General features: G+C 35.9%; 2 protein-coding genes across 2 annotated transcripts; both read left to right on the forward strand.

Moving 5' to 3' along the window:
• The first annotated feature begins 405 nt into the window (after nt 1–405).
• Nucleotides 406–1,651, forward strand: LOC141658703 (fatty acid elongase 3-like). The gene has a single exon (XM_074465578.1). It carries the CDS (start codon nt 462–464, stop codon nt 1,377–1,379), a length of 918 nt encoding a protein of 305 aa, XP_074321679.1. The 5' UTR covers nt 406–461; the 3' UTR covers nt 1,380–1,651.
• A 4,481-nt stretch (nt 1,652–6,132) lies between these two features.
• On the forward strand, nt 6,133–14,277 carry LOC141586700 (protein DETOXIFICATION 33-like). Its single transcript, XM_074408008.1, has 9 exons — nt 6,133–6,668; nt 8,828–9,023; nt 10,678–11,023; nt 12,208–12,294; nt 12,473–12,529; nt 12,739–12,977; nt 13,087–13,205; nt 13,615–13,701; nt 13,787–14,277. The coding sequence occupies exons 1-9, from the start codon at nt 6,369–6,371 to the stop codon at nt 13,841–13,843; spliced, it is 1,488 nt and encodes a 495-aa protein (XP_074264109.1). The 5' UTR covers nt 6,133–6,368; the 3' UTR covers nt 13,844–14,277.
• Nucleotides 14,278–16,341: the final 2,064 nt, after the last annotated feature.

Below are 16,341 nucleotides of genomic sequence, written 5' to 3' on the forward strand. Positions count from 1 at the left end.
AGTATTTTTTTTTTTTTACTAAATACGAGTAATTAGTGAAAACTGTACTGAAATGAAAAATGAGTGTGCTAGCTACATTGTATTGCATGTTGTAGATGACTGATCTGACCACACCTAAACGAAGATCGCAAAAACATTGATATTTTCCTTGTCAATGGATACTACATCATAAAACTTTTACGAGAACATTATGAAAATACTTTTACGTGATTGTATGGATCCGATCGTATGATTTATAATTGAATTTTAGTTATTTTTTTACCCTAAAAATAAATAAATAAACTAGTTGAAACTTGTACCAATATTTTCTTTTTCCAGAAATTAACCCTAAACTTGACCATTCAAATCTCAAACGCCTATATATAACACCCTAAGGAACTTTGTTTTACTTTGGTCATACCCAAATACCCAATACATTTCCAATCTCACAAGACCAATTACATTCATAAACTTACAACACCATGCAATCTATCAAATATTACCTAGCCGACCACCCAACCATACTAAACTTCAGGTGGGGTCCAACCCAAACATGGTTCTCAACATGGTCATTCCTCATCTACACCCTAACCATCTACACCACCCTCTCTCTTTTCCTCCACTACACCCTCTCCCTCCTCCTCCCTAACCGCCGCCGTTTTCGCTTCCCCCTAGGCCCCATCCCATCCCTACACACCCTCCTCATTTGCCTCACATCCACCATCATTTTCGCTGGCACCCTTATATCCGCCACTGCTGAGATACACGATAACTCGAGGTGGCTTTGGAGACGGAGCCACCTTCGGACCACACCCGTAAGGTGGCTCCTATGTTTTCCACCAGGAACCCGGCCTTCAGGCCGGGTTTTCTTCTGGTCTTACGCTTTTTACCTCTCTAGGCTTTTCCTACACCTCCCTAGGACTTTTTTGAAGATATTACGACGTCGTCCCGTTACGTTCTTTCATGTTATGAATCAGTCATGTATGTTGCTCACGTCTTTTTTGTGGCTTGAGTTTTCTCAGTCTTTTCAAGTGCTTGCAATATTGTTGTTGACTTTTCTATACGCCGTCGTTTACGGGTACAAGTTTTGGGTTGGTGTTGGACTGCCACGTGCCAAGTTTCCATTTGTTGTGAACTGTCAGGTTGTATTGCTTGCGTGTAACTTGGTGTGCCACGCTGGAGTAATGTTGTTACATTATTTAAGCGTTAATAGAGGTGGGTGTAACGGGATTGGTGCCTGGGGATTTAATTCAGCGTGTAACGGTCTCATCCTTATACTGTTCTTTAAGGATTATAAGAACAGGATTGCTCGAAGTTTGATGGACGACGATTATTCTAGCCATTACTCAAGAATGGATTCAAGGGAGATATTTACTATCGAGAAAAGGAGAAAGGATTAATTCGAGTTTATTTATGCTTAGTTTTTAATTGTGTATATATTTTTGAGGGGAAAAGGATGTGCTCCAACTAACAAAAAGTAATTGCATATGTCATAGAAGTATGAAAATGTAGGGTGATTGACTGTGAGTGAGGTTGAAAATTTTTAAGTTATGGCACACTCGTTTGTATATACGAGCTGTATACAACTCTTTTAAGAGGATTTTGCTAACATTTCTCCATGTTTGTTACGAGAATGTATCAGCCTTTAACATTATGGTTTGACTTATTATAATGTTTCAGTTTTCAAACATCAATGTCAATGAGAATAATAATACTTCCTCCATTCAACTCCACTCTACCACTTTCTTTTTTCACGTTTGTCAACGCGTGTTTTACGCGTTAGATATCGTTAGCTATGTATTTGCAAAAATTATAAAAGTTAGATATTTTTAATGTACTCGTAAAGACGAATCAAACAAGATCCCACATGAATATATTTCCCCTTACGTATCGAGAGAAAATTGAAATTGAATACACAATTGTGAATAGGTAGAGTGGAGTTGAATGGAGGAAGTACTTAAGTGCGGCACGAAGCCGCTGACGCCGAGTCGGCTCCACAAATGCGTTTTAGTTTTAAAACATGTGCCTCACCACCTGCCCCAGCAGCCACTAACTCTTCAAACATAAATCCAAATAAGCAAGGATGGCATAACGCACAACGCTACTCTGAAATTACTAATGTCATTCATGAATGTGAGACGATGAATAGTATATAGTAACATGCCCTTAGACTTAGTTTTGTTGTTTTATCATTAACGAAAATTATAGTGACATTATCATTTCCCTAGAAGGCTAGAAGTAATGGTTAAATTAAAGATTTAGCTTAAATTCTTGATAATCATGAATTTTAAACTATCTCCGTATTTATGCTTGGAATAGACAACAAAAATAATCAAACCGCTCTTGGATCATGCTTACCAAAACAAAATTCACACTTCATAATAAACAAACGGGTTAATAATCCATATTTGGTAATATTTACAATATATTCCCAAGTAAATGAATTACTGGTCATTGGTCATTCATAAACAAACATATTTTATTAATCAAATTTATCTTTAATAAACATGTATTAACTATGTGAAAAAATATAAGTTAACTAATTATATGATGTTAGCAACCGAACAAAGAGGAGTTACATGAGTGCAAATCAAATTCAAGGCAATAAAACAAGCTGAACAAATAATTAGTTAACTTAATTTTTTTTCCACATAGTTAATTCCTTCTCTCTTTTCTTTAAGCATGTTAATTCCTGGTCTAATTGCTAAGAATGAGCTCACAGGTGAGTTAGAACTTAGAAGTGAGGTCTCAACTTATCCACCAATAAAAAGACTCATTTAACTAATGAAGTACGTTGTCGGTTGTGAATGGTAAAGACTCTTATCTCTTAAACAAGTCATCTTGGGTTCGATTTGGTTGGGGTTAACCCATTAAATTGCCTCCAGTACCTCGAAAAAGATTGCCTCAGCGGTCGGTAAGTGATATTCTTGGTCACAAAAAAAAAAACAATTTACCAAAACAACTACGAACAAAACCTCCTATACAATTTACAATTTGCTTTTACAATATACTTTACTCATTATTTGTAATATGCTGAATTAATGTTAAACTGAGCCCAAATTAATTCCAATACAATTTGAATTCCATTGAAAGTTACTCTCTTGAACATCTTTTACGTATGAAACGGTCACTTTTAAACAAACATGTCATTGGTTGACACTCTTGACAGTTGAACCTTCAACAACTTCTTCAGTGCTACAATGATTTGTCCACCAAAAACGACTTTACTTCACTCACAAAGAAGAGCTTCCAATATAGTCCCTACCAAAATATTCTCGATCATATTTATTGTGTGTGTTTTTTTTTTTTTTTAAAATAGGAAAATGATATGGCGGCAGCGACATTCTTCGATTTACTCAATTCGAAGAACAATATTTGTAAATTACTTAAGTATTTTAATTTCCCTCCCTTAACTCTTGAAATTCAACTTAATTAATAAGAAAGGGTAAGTTAGGAACTTCATGTTTTAATTGATTACAATAATCAAATAGATATTCAGTTACTTATCAACGCCATTTTAATAGGGTGAAGATCTTCAACTCATGGCCATGGTTCTCCAGCATGAATTGTTCCAACTTTTTTCAAGTCTTGATTTAAAGGCATACTTTATTCAAATCTTTGATTTATATGAAAGTATCATTAACAAATTACACTACATGTTGATCATAGTAATAGTCAAAATTGTTCCAAACTAAGTAAATTAATTATACGGCCGAGTAGTTATTAAAACTTATTCACCTTTAAATCATAAAGGACAATCAATTTAACTTCGAAGAAGCGGATGAATTAGCGAAGATCAAATTCGATTGCTAAGTATTTTAACCTAAATTTATTATGAGCAAAATTGAACTAAGCGATTGTGAATTATCCTCACGAATGATACTCCACATAGCAATAAAAACATTATGCGGTCAATTTGATTTTGTTATACAAGTAGCATCCATCATTTTCTTTCTTGTTCACAATTTTTATGCTGCAAAATAATCATGATTCATCAATTTGATTCTGTTTTGTTAGATTTACCTCAAACTTAGTGTCAAATTACACTTTTACCCTCTGAATTTTTGGCGCAAATGTGAAAAGAGATGTTTTACTTTTTAATTTTAGCAATTTTTTATTAGGGTGTTACCGAGATTCGGTAACACCCGGTGTCGCCATATCGCTTTCCTTTAAAATAAAGCTACTCAATTATTTCCGTTCCTAATAAATTATTAACCTATATTGTACAATGTCCAACAATTGAAATAAATGCCCAAAATTATTACCTTTTGTTACTAATTTTAAATAATTCCTTGGGGCTTTGTAAAATACAAAGAATTGATTAAGACACATAAATGTGATATATATATTGTGTAAAAAATAATTACATGAAACATAGATAACCTAGTATGAATTAGAGCCTATGACCATTATTGGAAAAAAAAAAGAGAGTGTTGAAATTCGATCCGACAAATTTTGGGGACCAAAATAGACCTACGCTCACTTAGGGCATCAACAATAGAGGTTTGTCAACAAGGGTTTGTGTACTTTTTAGAGGTTTGTTGACAAACCTCTCTATTGTTGGAGATGGGGTTTGAGGTTCATCCATAGGAATGGTTACACATTTGTATACGGGTTTGTTGATTGACATGGCAAGTGGTCCCCTAAAAGTTAGTATATTTTTATTCTCCAACAACATATATATGAGGGGAAAAAAATGGGTAATTTTATGTGGGTCCTATGATATGAACCTTAAAAAGGTTTGTCTATTGTTGTATATGGGTTTGTTATTGAAGAGGTTTGTTAAATTGATGATGTGTCATGACAAACCTCTTTAGAGGTTCATCTATTGTGGATGCCCTTATAATTTGATTTGTTCTACCCAAATAAACTCAACTCAAGATGACATGTATGGGCTAAGGTTTTTTCCTTATGCGAAGAGGAGGGTTATTGTTATTGGACATGGCACGACCCAAATGCAAAACATGTGATTATTTGCTAATCAAATCTTCAAATGTTACTATATTTGATTTAAAGAACAGCTGATGACTAAGTGAGTGAAGTACTAAGTAATAAGAATATCGTAATGAAATCTCTAATCACATATTGATTCAAAGTTTCAAACACAATAAAACCCAACTTTCGAACAAAAAAAACTGTCAATATCAAACCAATATAACCCAAAAACAGAATCTAACTTAACGTTACATATTTAAATATATTCTTTTACACCAAACAAATGTACCTCTAATTTTTGAAGGCGTTTTGAGTAAGTTTCTTCTTAATCGGTTTTACCTTTCAAATACCAAAAACCTTAATACTCTTATCATAAACAAAACAAAAAAAAAATTGTTTTTGAAGTTAGGCAATATTCTTTTTGGCTAAAGGACCTGAATTGAACTGAACTGAATAAAGCTGAAATAAGAGCTAATTTGTGAAGAGATGAGCTAAATTGAATTAAATGAAGCTGAATTGAATTAAACTAAAATTAGTTGAGTTGAAGTGAAATGGTCTGAAATTAAATCAGAAAGCGTATGACCTTATCGTCAAATTTTTTTCTTAAAAAAATACTCCCTTCTAGTCTCTATTTTCTTCCCTTTCTTTGTGGGCACAAAATTTAAGAAAGGGAATAGAAAAGAGTAAAAGGGTTCGGTGAGTTTGGTGATAGGAGAGAGAGAGATGAATAATTAGGAGTTAAATAAGAAATTGTGGGACCAAAACATTAAGAAAAGTAATAAAATAGGAGTAAAAGAGTTGAGTGGGGTGAGTTTGATGATAGGAGTGAGGGATGAATAAAATAAGAGTAAAAGTTTTCAAAATAAAAAAGGGAAAAAAAACCTGAATAATCCGAGAGAAGAAAATAATGAAAAAGAAAAGTATCACTTAATTTTACAATAACACTTGTATAAAGTATAAACCAATTTTATACGAGATTATTAAATACATTTCCCCAAGATTATTTTTTTTTTTTTTTGGGTGACGAGGGGTTGAATCCCCCCCGGGCACATGCAATACCCTGCAACCACCTATGCCATGTAAGACATCTTTTAAGATGACAGGTAACCACAGCACTCCCGTATAGGGAGTCGAACCCGGAACCTCTCAATTCGTTGCCATTGTAACGCTTTGAGGAACTCCCGCACTCCACTACACTCAAGCCACTTTGATTATTTCCCCAAGATTATACATTTCCCCAATCTTGATTCCTACCAAACAAATGACCAAAGACAACAACTCAAGTCCCACACGCCCACCTCACGAAATACCGTTGTCAATTCACACACACAAAATTCAAAGACCAAGTCTATACTAAACTACCCTCCTACCTCTCCTTCACAGTTCACCCCCTCCATTATTAACATTACTATATCAAATTATCAACTGGATCTGTAACTTCCAGTTGATAAAAAATGATGAATACAGAGGAAATAGAAGATGGGACACCATTAATGACTGAAGATGAGCAACAAAAGCAGAAGCTAATAATACAACGCCAAATATCACAAGGTGTCAATAGTGGTGCAATTGCTGAGTTTAATCATGAGTCTAGAAAGCTATGGCAGATTGCTGGACCTGCTATTTTTACTTCTATTAGTCAATATTCCATGGGTGCTCTTACTCAGACCTTTGCTGGTCAAGTTGGTGAACTTGAGCTTGCTGCTGTTTCTATGGAGAATTCCGTCATCGCCGGCCTCGCTTTCGGTGTCATGGTACTTCTGTTTATTCTACTGTTTTTTGTGTAGTTTCTATTTTTGGATTTGACCCGTAGACCTGACAAATGGGTGATTCGGGTTTGTGTTGGTTTGGGTTCGGGTATGTTTGTATTTGGATCGGATCAGGTCCGGTCATTTTGGGTTCAGGTTTGTTTCGAAGTGTGTTCATATGGGGTCAAAGGGTGATTGGGGATTGCAAATTGGGTTGATTCGAGTTTCTGGTCATATTTGGATTTCAGGGTTAATTCTTGTCATTTCGGGTTCAGGTTTGTTTCAAAGTGTGTTGATATGGAGTCAACAGAACAATTGGGGGTTGCGAATTGGGTTGATTCGGATTACGGGGTCAATTCTTGTTCAGGGTAATATCCGTGTTTGTTTGTTTGTTTAGTTCGGGTTGCATAGGGTATGGTCAGTTTTGCTAGGTCTATTATACGATTTCGCTCCTCCTCGGATCATGCGAGATACACATGAAGTTATTTTACTGTGTTAATTTAATTAGGATTTGTTTCTAAATAAGGAGCTAGTTTTCAGCTAGATGATTTATACTATTTTTAGGGATCTTCATGATTTTTGGAGTCTGTTCTCTGTGTACCATCTTTATCCAATCCAATTAGGCATGGTTCTTCAATTAGATCATGATGAATAAATGGTGGATTGTGCTTTTGGGTTATGTGGGAAGTGCTCCTACTTAACCTACTAATGGCTTTTCAAAGTCGTCATTACTAGCGTATTAAATTAGAATGACATTTTTGTCACCCAGTCTCAATGTCCCAACATTGAAGTATATTTGTGGTTTGTTCAGCTTTGATTAGTCGTCGTACCGCTGGACCCACGCTAATAAGTTGAACTCAAACTTTCATTTTGAATTTTCCTTCCTGTATGTAGGACTTTTCAAACCTCAAATGTTTGTTGAGTATGGGTCCTCTGGTGGAGTTATCAGATCATAACTTCTTCACTATACTTTTTACTATTGAAAAATCAGTAGAAATCCTGAAATTTGTGACCAAATGTTATTTTGTAACTATCTTTCCAAATTTATGACCTACAGGGTTAATATTTTTTGTTTTTGATCAAATCGAGGCTTAATGGCCCAGAAAATGGACGGGGGATTTTAGCCTGTGATAGTAGTATAGAATACCCGATGCCTCATTCAAATAGAATGCCTAGACTCCGAATTCCTTGGTATCATGTCAATAATTGTAGCGTAGCTTCATACATATTACATAATTACATACAGTATACATGTACATTGGAATTTTATGTTGGTTAAACATAATCTAATGATGTAAAAGACGCAGTATTTGTCATGTTGAATGATGAAAACAACTCAAACATGTAAAATGACGTGCTAAACTAGATGAACTTTTCTTTAAATAAAATTACTCCCTCCCAGTCGTTATAATGTTCCCCTTTGATATGGGCACGATACTTAAGGAAAAGTATTAAAATATTAGTAAAAGAGTTGTGTGGGGTTGGTGGTAGGAGAGAGGGATGAATTATTAGTAGTTAATTAAGAATTGTGGGCCCAAAACATAAAGGAAAGTAATAAAATATGAGTAAAAGAGTTGTGTGGGGTTTGGTGATAGGAGAGAGAAATGAATAAAATAAGAGTAAAAATTTCTAAAAATAGAAAGGGGAACATTACTTGAATAATCCGTTTTGGGAAAGAGGGAACATTATAGTGACTGGGAGGGAGTAATTTTTACTGTTGTGAATTAGCATTCATTCTATGCAATTTTCATTTGAAATAACTCTGTATAATAGAGTTGTTAATGGGTCGCTCCGTCAGTTGGACTAGGATGTTTGGTCAGTGAAAATAGCTAGTGCGGACACTGCATTTTCCAAAAATCACATAGGCCCAGCCTACTAACCAGTCCCGAACTCCCGACACTTGACACGACAACCCCACGTGTATGCATGCCACAAAATTCACGTTGGCCTGACAACTGCCCACATTTGATTACCTTCACTCTAAAAAAGACTGGCACTATAATAATAGAGGGGCAAGGCTGCGTAAATTTGACCTTCTTACCCCCATTTCCCAGAGCCTGTAAGGTAGTGGAGTAATGTTGTTGGCATTGCTGTCAAAATATGCTATAGTATAAGCCTTGAGATAATCAATTGATGGCGAAATACTTTGTGTTCGGAAAATGCAGCTTGGGATGGCGAGTGCACTGGAAACATTATGTGGGCAAGCATTTGGCGCAGGGAAGATTAAAATGTTGGGGGTGTACATGCAGAGGTCATGGGTCATCTTGCTAGGCACTGCCTTCTTACTCACCCCACTTTATACATATTCATCTTTTATCCTTCAATTTTTTGGCACAACCGTTGAGATTTCTGAAGCTGCAGGTCAGACTAATACTCTTTTGCTTTTACGCTTGTGCCCTTCTATCGCATCATTTAATTATTTCGTTTTCGAATATTGCTCACAAGCCTAGCCGCATGCTATATATCCTCGTGTCAGGTTCATCATTTCAGGCTCTGACTTGGTTACGGTGTGCTAAGCTTGTCTTCTCACATGCATTTGATAATGCTTTGTTTTTCTTTATTCCGTTTACTTTTAAGGACTTGGTGTTAAATGTTATTTGTTCATTGCTCGGTCATCCTAATCTTCCTATGGTTCTAACCAGACGCTTAGCCTAGTGACATTGTATCATCCTCTGTCAATAGGGACATGGATACCCCTAAGTTGATCTTTTTTTAGGGGAAAACACATTTAAGTGTTATTTATCATTATTTTTTTTTTCAGATATTAGAAGTTCAAGTGGTTAGGGGTAGGAATCCCATCATAGCATAAAGCCATAAATAACACTTAAATAATGAATGTTGATTGAGTTATGGGCTAGCTCATGAGCTACCTTGGTAGAATTTTTATGAAAATGTATAAAACTAATTGAGTTACATCGTAAAGATCAATCCTTACAGTTTCATAATATTATTTACTTAATAATTGCACTATCTACCAGTGGTCTGTGACTCTGTGTTCATCAGAACCTTGGCCGGTGGATACGAGGGTAAGCTAGCGTTTTGCACAGTAACTGGCAATCATGAAGAATAGTGTCTCATTTATAATTCTCAGTAATACATATATGATTAGTTGATGCAAAACTTGGACGAGGTTGGATTTCTGAGTTTCCTTCACATTGTTAAACTGTAGACAGAAGTCAGAACTGAATGTAGCTTGCTAATTAATCTCGCCATGTGATGCTAGGATCTATTAAAGTATTAATATCAAGATCATCATATTTTATTAATTCCCTGCCATGAATTTGCTAATTTTTTTTCGTGGCTTAATATATATCATCATTAGTCATCAACTAGGCCTTCAATTTTCATTGCTGTTATCACAAATGATCCTTTATTGACGATGTAATAGGAATATAGCATTTCACTTAGGGGTCGTTTGGTTCAAGAAGATGGAATAGAATAGAATGGGATTTGATAGTATAGGGGTATGATGTTCTGAATCCATACTTGCTTAATGTCGTTTGGTTCACCATAATATTTCTCAAAGTATCTTTCAGAAGAAATGAAAGTCAAAAGTCGTCGTCTCGATGAGCAAAAATGTCATGTGGAGTATGTATTAAAAAACAGAGGTAGTAGTAACTATTTAGTGAACTAATAACTATGCATAGATTGTGAAAGAGGGTTATCTACTTGCCTCAGAAGGTATATTGAAAGTTTTTATTCTCAATTCGAACATCACGTATAACTAAATGAACAAGTTTCAAGTCTGTTCTCAGCATAATTGACGAGGTTCAATTCTGAGGGGACCAAATTGTAAATGCTCATGCTTACAATCATAAGATAATAGAATAGTAGCCGATACCAATTTTTCTTTTTGGCTTTCAGCTGACTAGTTGTTCAGAAGTACTACTATTATTTCCTTGTGGCATAATGCCATAATGGTACTCAGAAATTTCGGACTTCTTGTGATAATTTGTACAAGCAAGTGTACATTATCTAATATTGTTTTAATTTACAATGCAATTCTGTGGTGCAGGCAAGTTTGCTTTGTGGATGATGCCTCAACTATTTGCCTATGCTTTCCATTTTCCTATACAAAAATTCTTGCAATCACAGGGGAAAGTGCTTGTGATGGCGTGGGTGTCTGCTGCTGTACTGGTGCTCCACACAGTGTTGAGTTATATTTTTATGCTGAGGCTAGGCTGGGGATTGGCAGGCGCAGCAATCATGCTCAACATCTCGTGGTGGCTTATCGTCATACTCCAGCTTATTTACATTATCTATACAAAGTCAGATGGCGCTTGGAGTGGATTGTCCTGGCTAGCATTTGCTGACTTGTGGGGCTTTGTGAAGCTCTCCGCAGCTTCTGCTGTCATGTTATGGTATCTTTTTCATCTTCCTAGTTCTCTATTTTTATATCTACTCTTGAAGGCATAAGCTTATGAAAATGTCAAACCAAGATATTTCTAGTCCAAAAAACATTACCACCTTTCTAGTTAGGTTATGTCTTAGTTAGATCAAGCACCTTCAATGCTCAATAGAATGGTATTTGCTCACATTGTTGATCATGATTAATGTGAGAGTCCAATAACATGATAGCACACAAGGACTCTTAGCCCCTGTCCAATGTTTATTTATCACAGCTTGTTTTTGTTATCTTCTAGCTTTGCACATGAGTATCGCCTTGTCGGTCAAGTATCAGTGAAAATTTTTGGAAGTATCTAACGTGTTTGTACAGCCTAATATTAACAATGATGTTGGTAAGCTGAATTTCACATAACGGCTATTATGCTGCTAAAAGATATTTAATGCCACCCCAGCAAGTTATGTTGGTGATATTCTCATTTTATCAACATTAATATCTTATTGTCATAGTGATGTATAGGGTAACAGGAGTAATTAATTGTAATAGTCAATGGAAAGTGAGATAACATTGAAAAAAAAAAGAAAGGCGGGAATAAAATAGAAAGTGAATAAAGTTTCAAAAGTGAAAATTAAGTGAGATTTCATGCACACAAAGGTGAGTAAAGTGTAAAGAAAACTTGGCATGAAAAAGTAATGATAGATGACAGCCTTTTATTGAGATTGATGGAGTATAAATTTCGTTCGTTATATTCAATATGTAAATATTCCTGCCAACTCCAACACTGGAAGGAGTGGAACGCCTATACCTTGAATGTTTACGAAATCAGCTACCATTCAAAGAGTCAAAGAGCATAGTGTGCATTTTTCAAAATTTCAGCTGTTTGTTGCTGAAATAGTGAAATGTCTTCAGTATGTGTGTAGAACTCTAATCCATATATATGTCACATGTGAGTGTCCCACGTTGAAGAAAGTGGAGAAAATTTATCACTTTATAGGACATAGGATACTACTCCTATTGTTAATTGGTTTAGGATGGAACCTTCTTAGCTTGTAAAATGGACTCAATAATGCCCAATTGCCCATACATGTATTTAACAGTATGCAATAGAAAATGATTTGATTTAAAGACGGGAGCTTCAGAATCTTTATGCGCTTTGTACATGCTGTGTTTGATACATTGTTTGCATGTTGACCTGTACAGCTTGGAACTTTGGTACTTGATGATGCTAGTGGTTATTGTAGGCGTTCTTCCCAACCCTTTGATACCTGTTGATGCTATCTCTATATGGTAAGATTCTTTAGCAACCCATTCAAGTAATCAATTCATTGTACATTTTTATCATCATCCATTCATTTGAATACAAGTTGTTTTTCTTTTAGATATGGGTTAACCAGTTAAGATCGAGTAGCAATTTTGTTTTTTGACATCTGATTCCTTATTACTTTAAACTTTTTTGTGTTTGCAGCATGAACTTGCAAGGATGGGATGCAATGATTGCGTTTGGGTTCAATGCTGCTATTAGGTAACACATCTTGACCTGCATCCAGTTTTCTTCTTGTAAAAGCCTTTCAATTTTATACAAAAATAAAGAATGATAATTCTTGAACCTCTTAACAATGAAAATAATCAAATGGCAGCTATGATAACTTCTAGAATCATAGAATCATTTGTGATATTATGTGGAGATAGCATGAAAAGACACTCACGGGGGTATGTTCTTATTTACAACAGTGTAAGAGTATCAAATGAGCTTGGAGCTGGCAATTATCGACAAGCTAAGATTTCTGTAACGGTAGTTTCCATAACATCAGTGGCCATAGGATTTATTGCCTTCTTAGTGGTGCTTGCAACTCGAGACACTTTCCCTCATCTTTTCACCAGCAGTGAGGCTGTGGCTAAAGAAACAACAAGAATATCAATTGTGTTGGCATTCACAGTTCTTCTCAACAGTCTTCAACCTGTACTATCAGGTAAGGTTTTTAGAATAGAAAGCTTCAATCTAAGTGATCTAACACATTAGTGTACTCTCTCCATACAGCACTCCCAGTTTCTTATTTATGCTCTTACTTCTGTGTTCAGGGGTTGCTATTGGAGCAGGATGGCAATCACTTGTGGCGTACATCAATATTGCATGTTACTATCTTTTTGGGCTCCCGGCTGGCCTTCTCCTTGGATTCAAATACGGTCTTGGAGTCATGGTAACCAAGCATAAATTTTGTATCAAATCCTGTTACTCAATATTTTTCTAGTCTGTGACTTGATATACTCGGGTGGGTCAGTTATTTGGGATAGTTTCAAAATTTCACTGAAATTTACAAGGCAAACATAGTTTGAGTATTGCGAGGTAGCAGTCGGTCAATGCAAGTCTTGAACTAATTTTCATCACGTGTCACCCGAAGACATTGGCCTTCAACACCGGAATAAAACTGTGTGCATTCGACGCTCCCCTACCTCACCATGGGAGGAAGCTGTTTAAGGCATAGGACATGTTGTAAGCAGGGTTTTAAGTGGGTTTTGGCTGGGTTATGTTTTTATATAAGTAATTTATAATATGTTCATTCACTTTTTCGTTATTTTGGGACTAATTTATATATTATATTTTTGCAGGGAGTTTGGGGAGGAATGGTAGGCGGAATCTGTTTGCAAACTGCTATTTTAATCGTAGTCACATCTCTCACAAACTGGAAGAAGGAAGTAAGTTCAACCAACCTTTTCCATTCATGCATGTTCCTACATTAGTTTCTGTTAAATTTTCCATAACTTCACTCTGTTGTTACAGGCCGATGAAGCATTAAGTAGGGTGCGGAAATGGGGAGGAGCAACTGCAGATGATTGATAGATATACCATTCAAATATGTCAAACTTATCTTCAATGGTCGGAAAATCATCATCAAAATTTCATGCCAGATTTAGGTGAGTTATACAGTCGTGCGCTACAATGTGCTAACGTGAAATTAACACACATGCAAAACGATACCATAGGGCATTGTCATAAATAGATCAGCAGATGGCAAGATTGCCATGCTTCTTTGATGCAGCCTGAGAACGGTTTGGATTCGGCCTTGGTTATTTATCACCTGTACTATATGTCCTTAGCTGCATTGCATTGTATTTTTTTTGTCAAGTTACTGACATGTGAGGAGACGGAACTGCCAATTTGTTTAGGATTGAGATATAAGTTCATGTAAATGTGAATTGATGTATACGAAATTTTGTGTATTTCCTACAAACATGAGTAAAATGATTTTCAGTGCCTTTAAACCGCACAAATTTGTTTTTGTGTTACTCCTCTCCCTAATAACATAGTACAATTTCTGAGTCGTTAGTTTAGTGCCAGTTCCGTCCTATGATCTCCCTTGCACGGAGGATATGTCCATCCGTCATTCTGGCAGTAGTAAGATTTCACCTTTGATAGACATGGCTCCCATGTGCTTTCTCTTTCACAAGTGTCCTCTTTGGTTGTGTTGAAGACTGAGGTTTCTCCGTCATGATCATGTTCTCGGGTTTCTGCAACTCAGGCGCATCCTCGTTCACGGCCACACCGTTGCGTGCATGATCTTTTCTAGACATGACAGATAAATTGGCCTCCCTTGTTTAAGATTTTTCACAAATCCTGTCTAAGACATCCAAATGTTCCATCTTCTCCAGCTCAATTGCCTTCATCATACACGAGCATGCGCCCATCATCACTAGGGATTAGATAAGAGGCAACCATAAGTTCATGGGAGTTAATCGTGTGTCTGTGTCGTATACGCTGTTAATAATTGTACCCGCGGACATCAGTTCCATAGATTTGGTGGCGACTGGGTTGCTCTTTCGTATCACAATTATAACTCAGCCAAGTGTTTCATCAGTATTCTCATCTTGAACTTCATCAATTGCCTTATGGTCCAGTTGGACCCATATCTTGAATAGGTTCTCCATCATGACATTTAATTCCCTCCGGTTTGGGCATTCAGACATTCGACCGACACCTTGAAGTAGACAAAGGCTTCCTCACAAAGGATTGTTACTAAGTCGAACCAAGGGTTCGCATTGCTCATATTTGTGTTCTCGGCTCACCATGGATTGTCCCGAATTGGAGCAAACGATTCGTATTGATCATATTTTTAATACGGCTAGTCTCTCTCATAATGGGCATATTTATCTTAAACTTAAAACGGGTCAAAGAGTATGGTATTTAGATAGATGAGACAAGATTGTTCCCTATCCATATCCATTATTTAACGTGTTAAGTTTATCCATTTTAAACAAGAATTTGTGCTTTTTTTTTTTTTTTTTTTTTTTTTTTTTTTTTTTTTTTTTTTGAGCACGAAGATCAAGTAGGGATCAAGTAGATAAATCACACAGATGATCAAGAAATTTATCAGCTGAGTCAACAGATTTATGTCAGCACTTGATGTTAAAAATGCAATCTTGGCAGAATATATGCAACTAACTTGAGATGGGCATGCACAATTGTACATCGTCACTTGTTTGTTATGAAGTATAGTTGGACGATTCTGTTGAAATTAAGGTATAAGTGTACAACCAAACCTCTTCTTAAGGGTCATTTGTGATTTGTTTGCTTATTTACTTCTGGTGGTTACAACTATTTAAGTCGTATTCGTTTTTTCGCTTAAAAAAGTTGAATCAAATGCGAGGTGCGAGTTGAGTTAATGAAATGAAATGAATGAATCGAAATGAACTTAACTAAATAAAAGAAAGTTAATCGAAATGAGTTAAACTAAGTCAAAAAAAACATGACCTTATTTTAATAATTGGGAAAAAATAATTTGTGTATAATAGTCAACTTATTATCCATTAACAATAATTATTTTATATATTAAGTAAGAATCACGAAATGACCTGATTGAGAGTAGTATATTATATGGGTCATGCTCATTCATGTACATGATTTACTCAATCATAGACATAAATGACCGTTATATCCTTATCATTTTTACACCATTATTTTCCATTTTTTATTCATCTCCTTCCAAACCACCAGCCCCCACGACAACCTCCCTTCCCTACACCAACGCTACCACCGAGCCCCTGTACCGGACTCCCGTACCAAACCCTTGCAACCGGAGTCCTACACATGACCACCTCTCTAATGGAACAGTAGCCCCGCCATTCCTATCTAACAACCGCACTAACGATAATGACCGCTAATCATTTGCATCCATTAATGTGTCAACTCCATCTTTAAGCTCATGTTTTTTATTAAAAAAAATTAAAAAAAACAGTAAATTGCAGGGCCTTCGAACAAAAACAAACAAGCAATTAAAAGTGAACCACGTTAAATTCTTTGTGTCTTTTATTTTTGCATCTACTCCGTATCGCTTCCGC

Source organism: Silene latifolia, chromosome 6 (assembly GCF_048544455.1).
Source record: "Silene latifolia isolate original U9 population chromosome 6, ASM4854445v1, whole genome shotgun sequence".
In the NCBI taxonomy this organism is placed as follows: Eukaryota; Viridiplantae; Streptophyta; class Magnoliopsida; order Caryophyllales; family Caryophyllaceae; genus Silene; species Silene latifolia.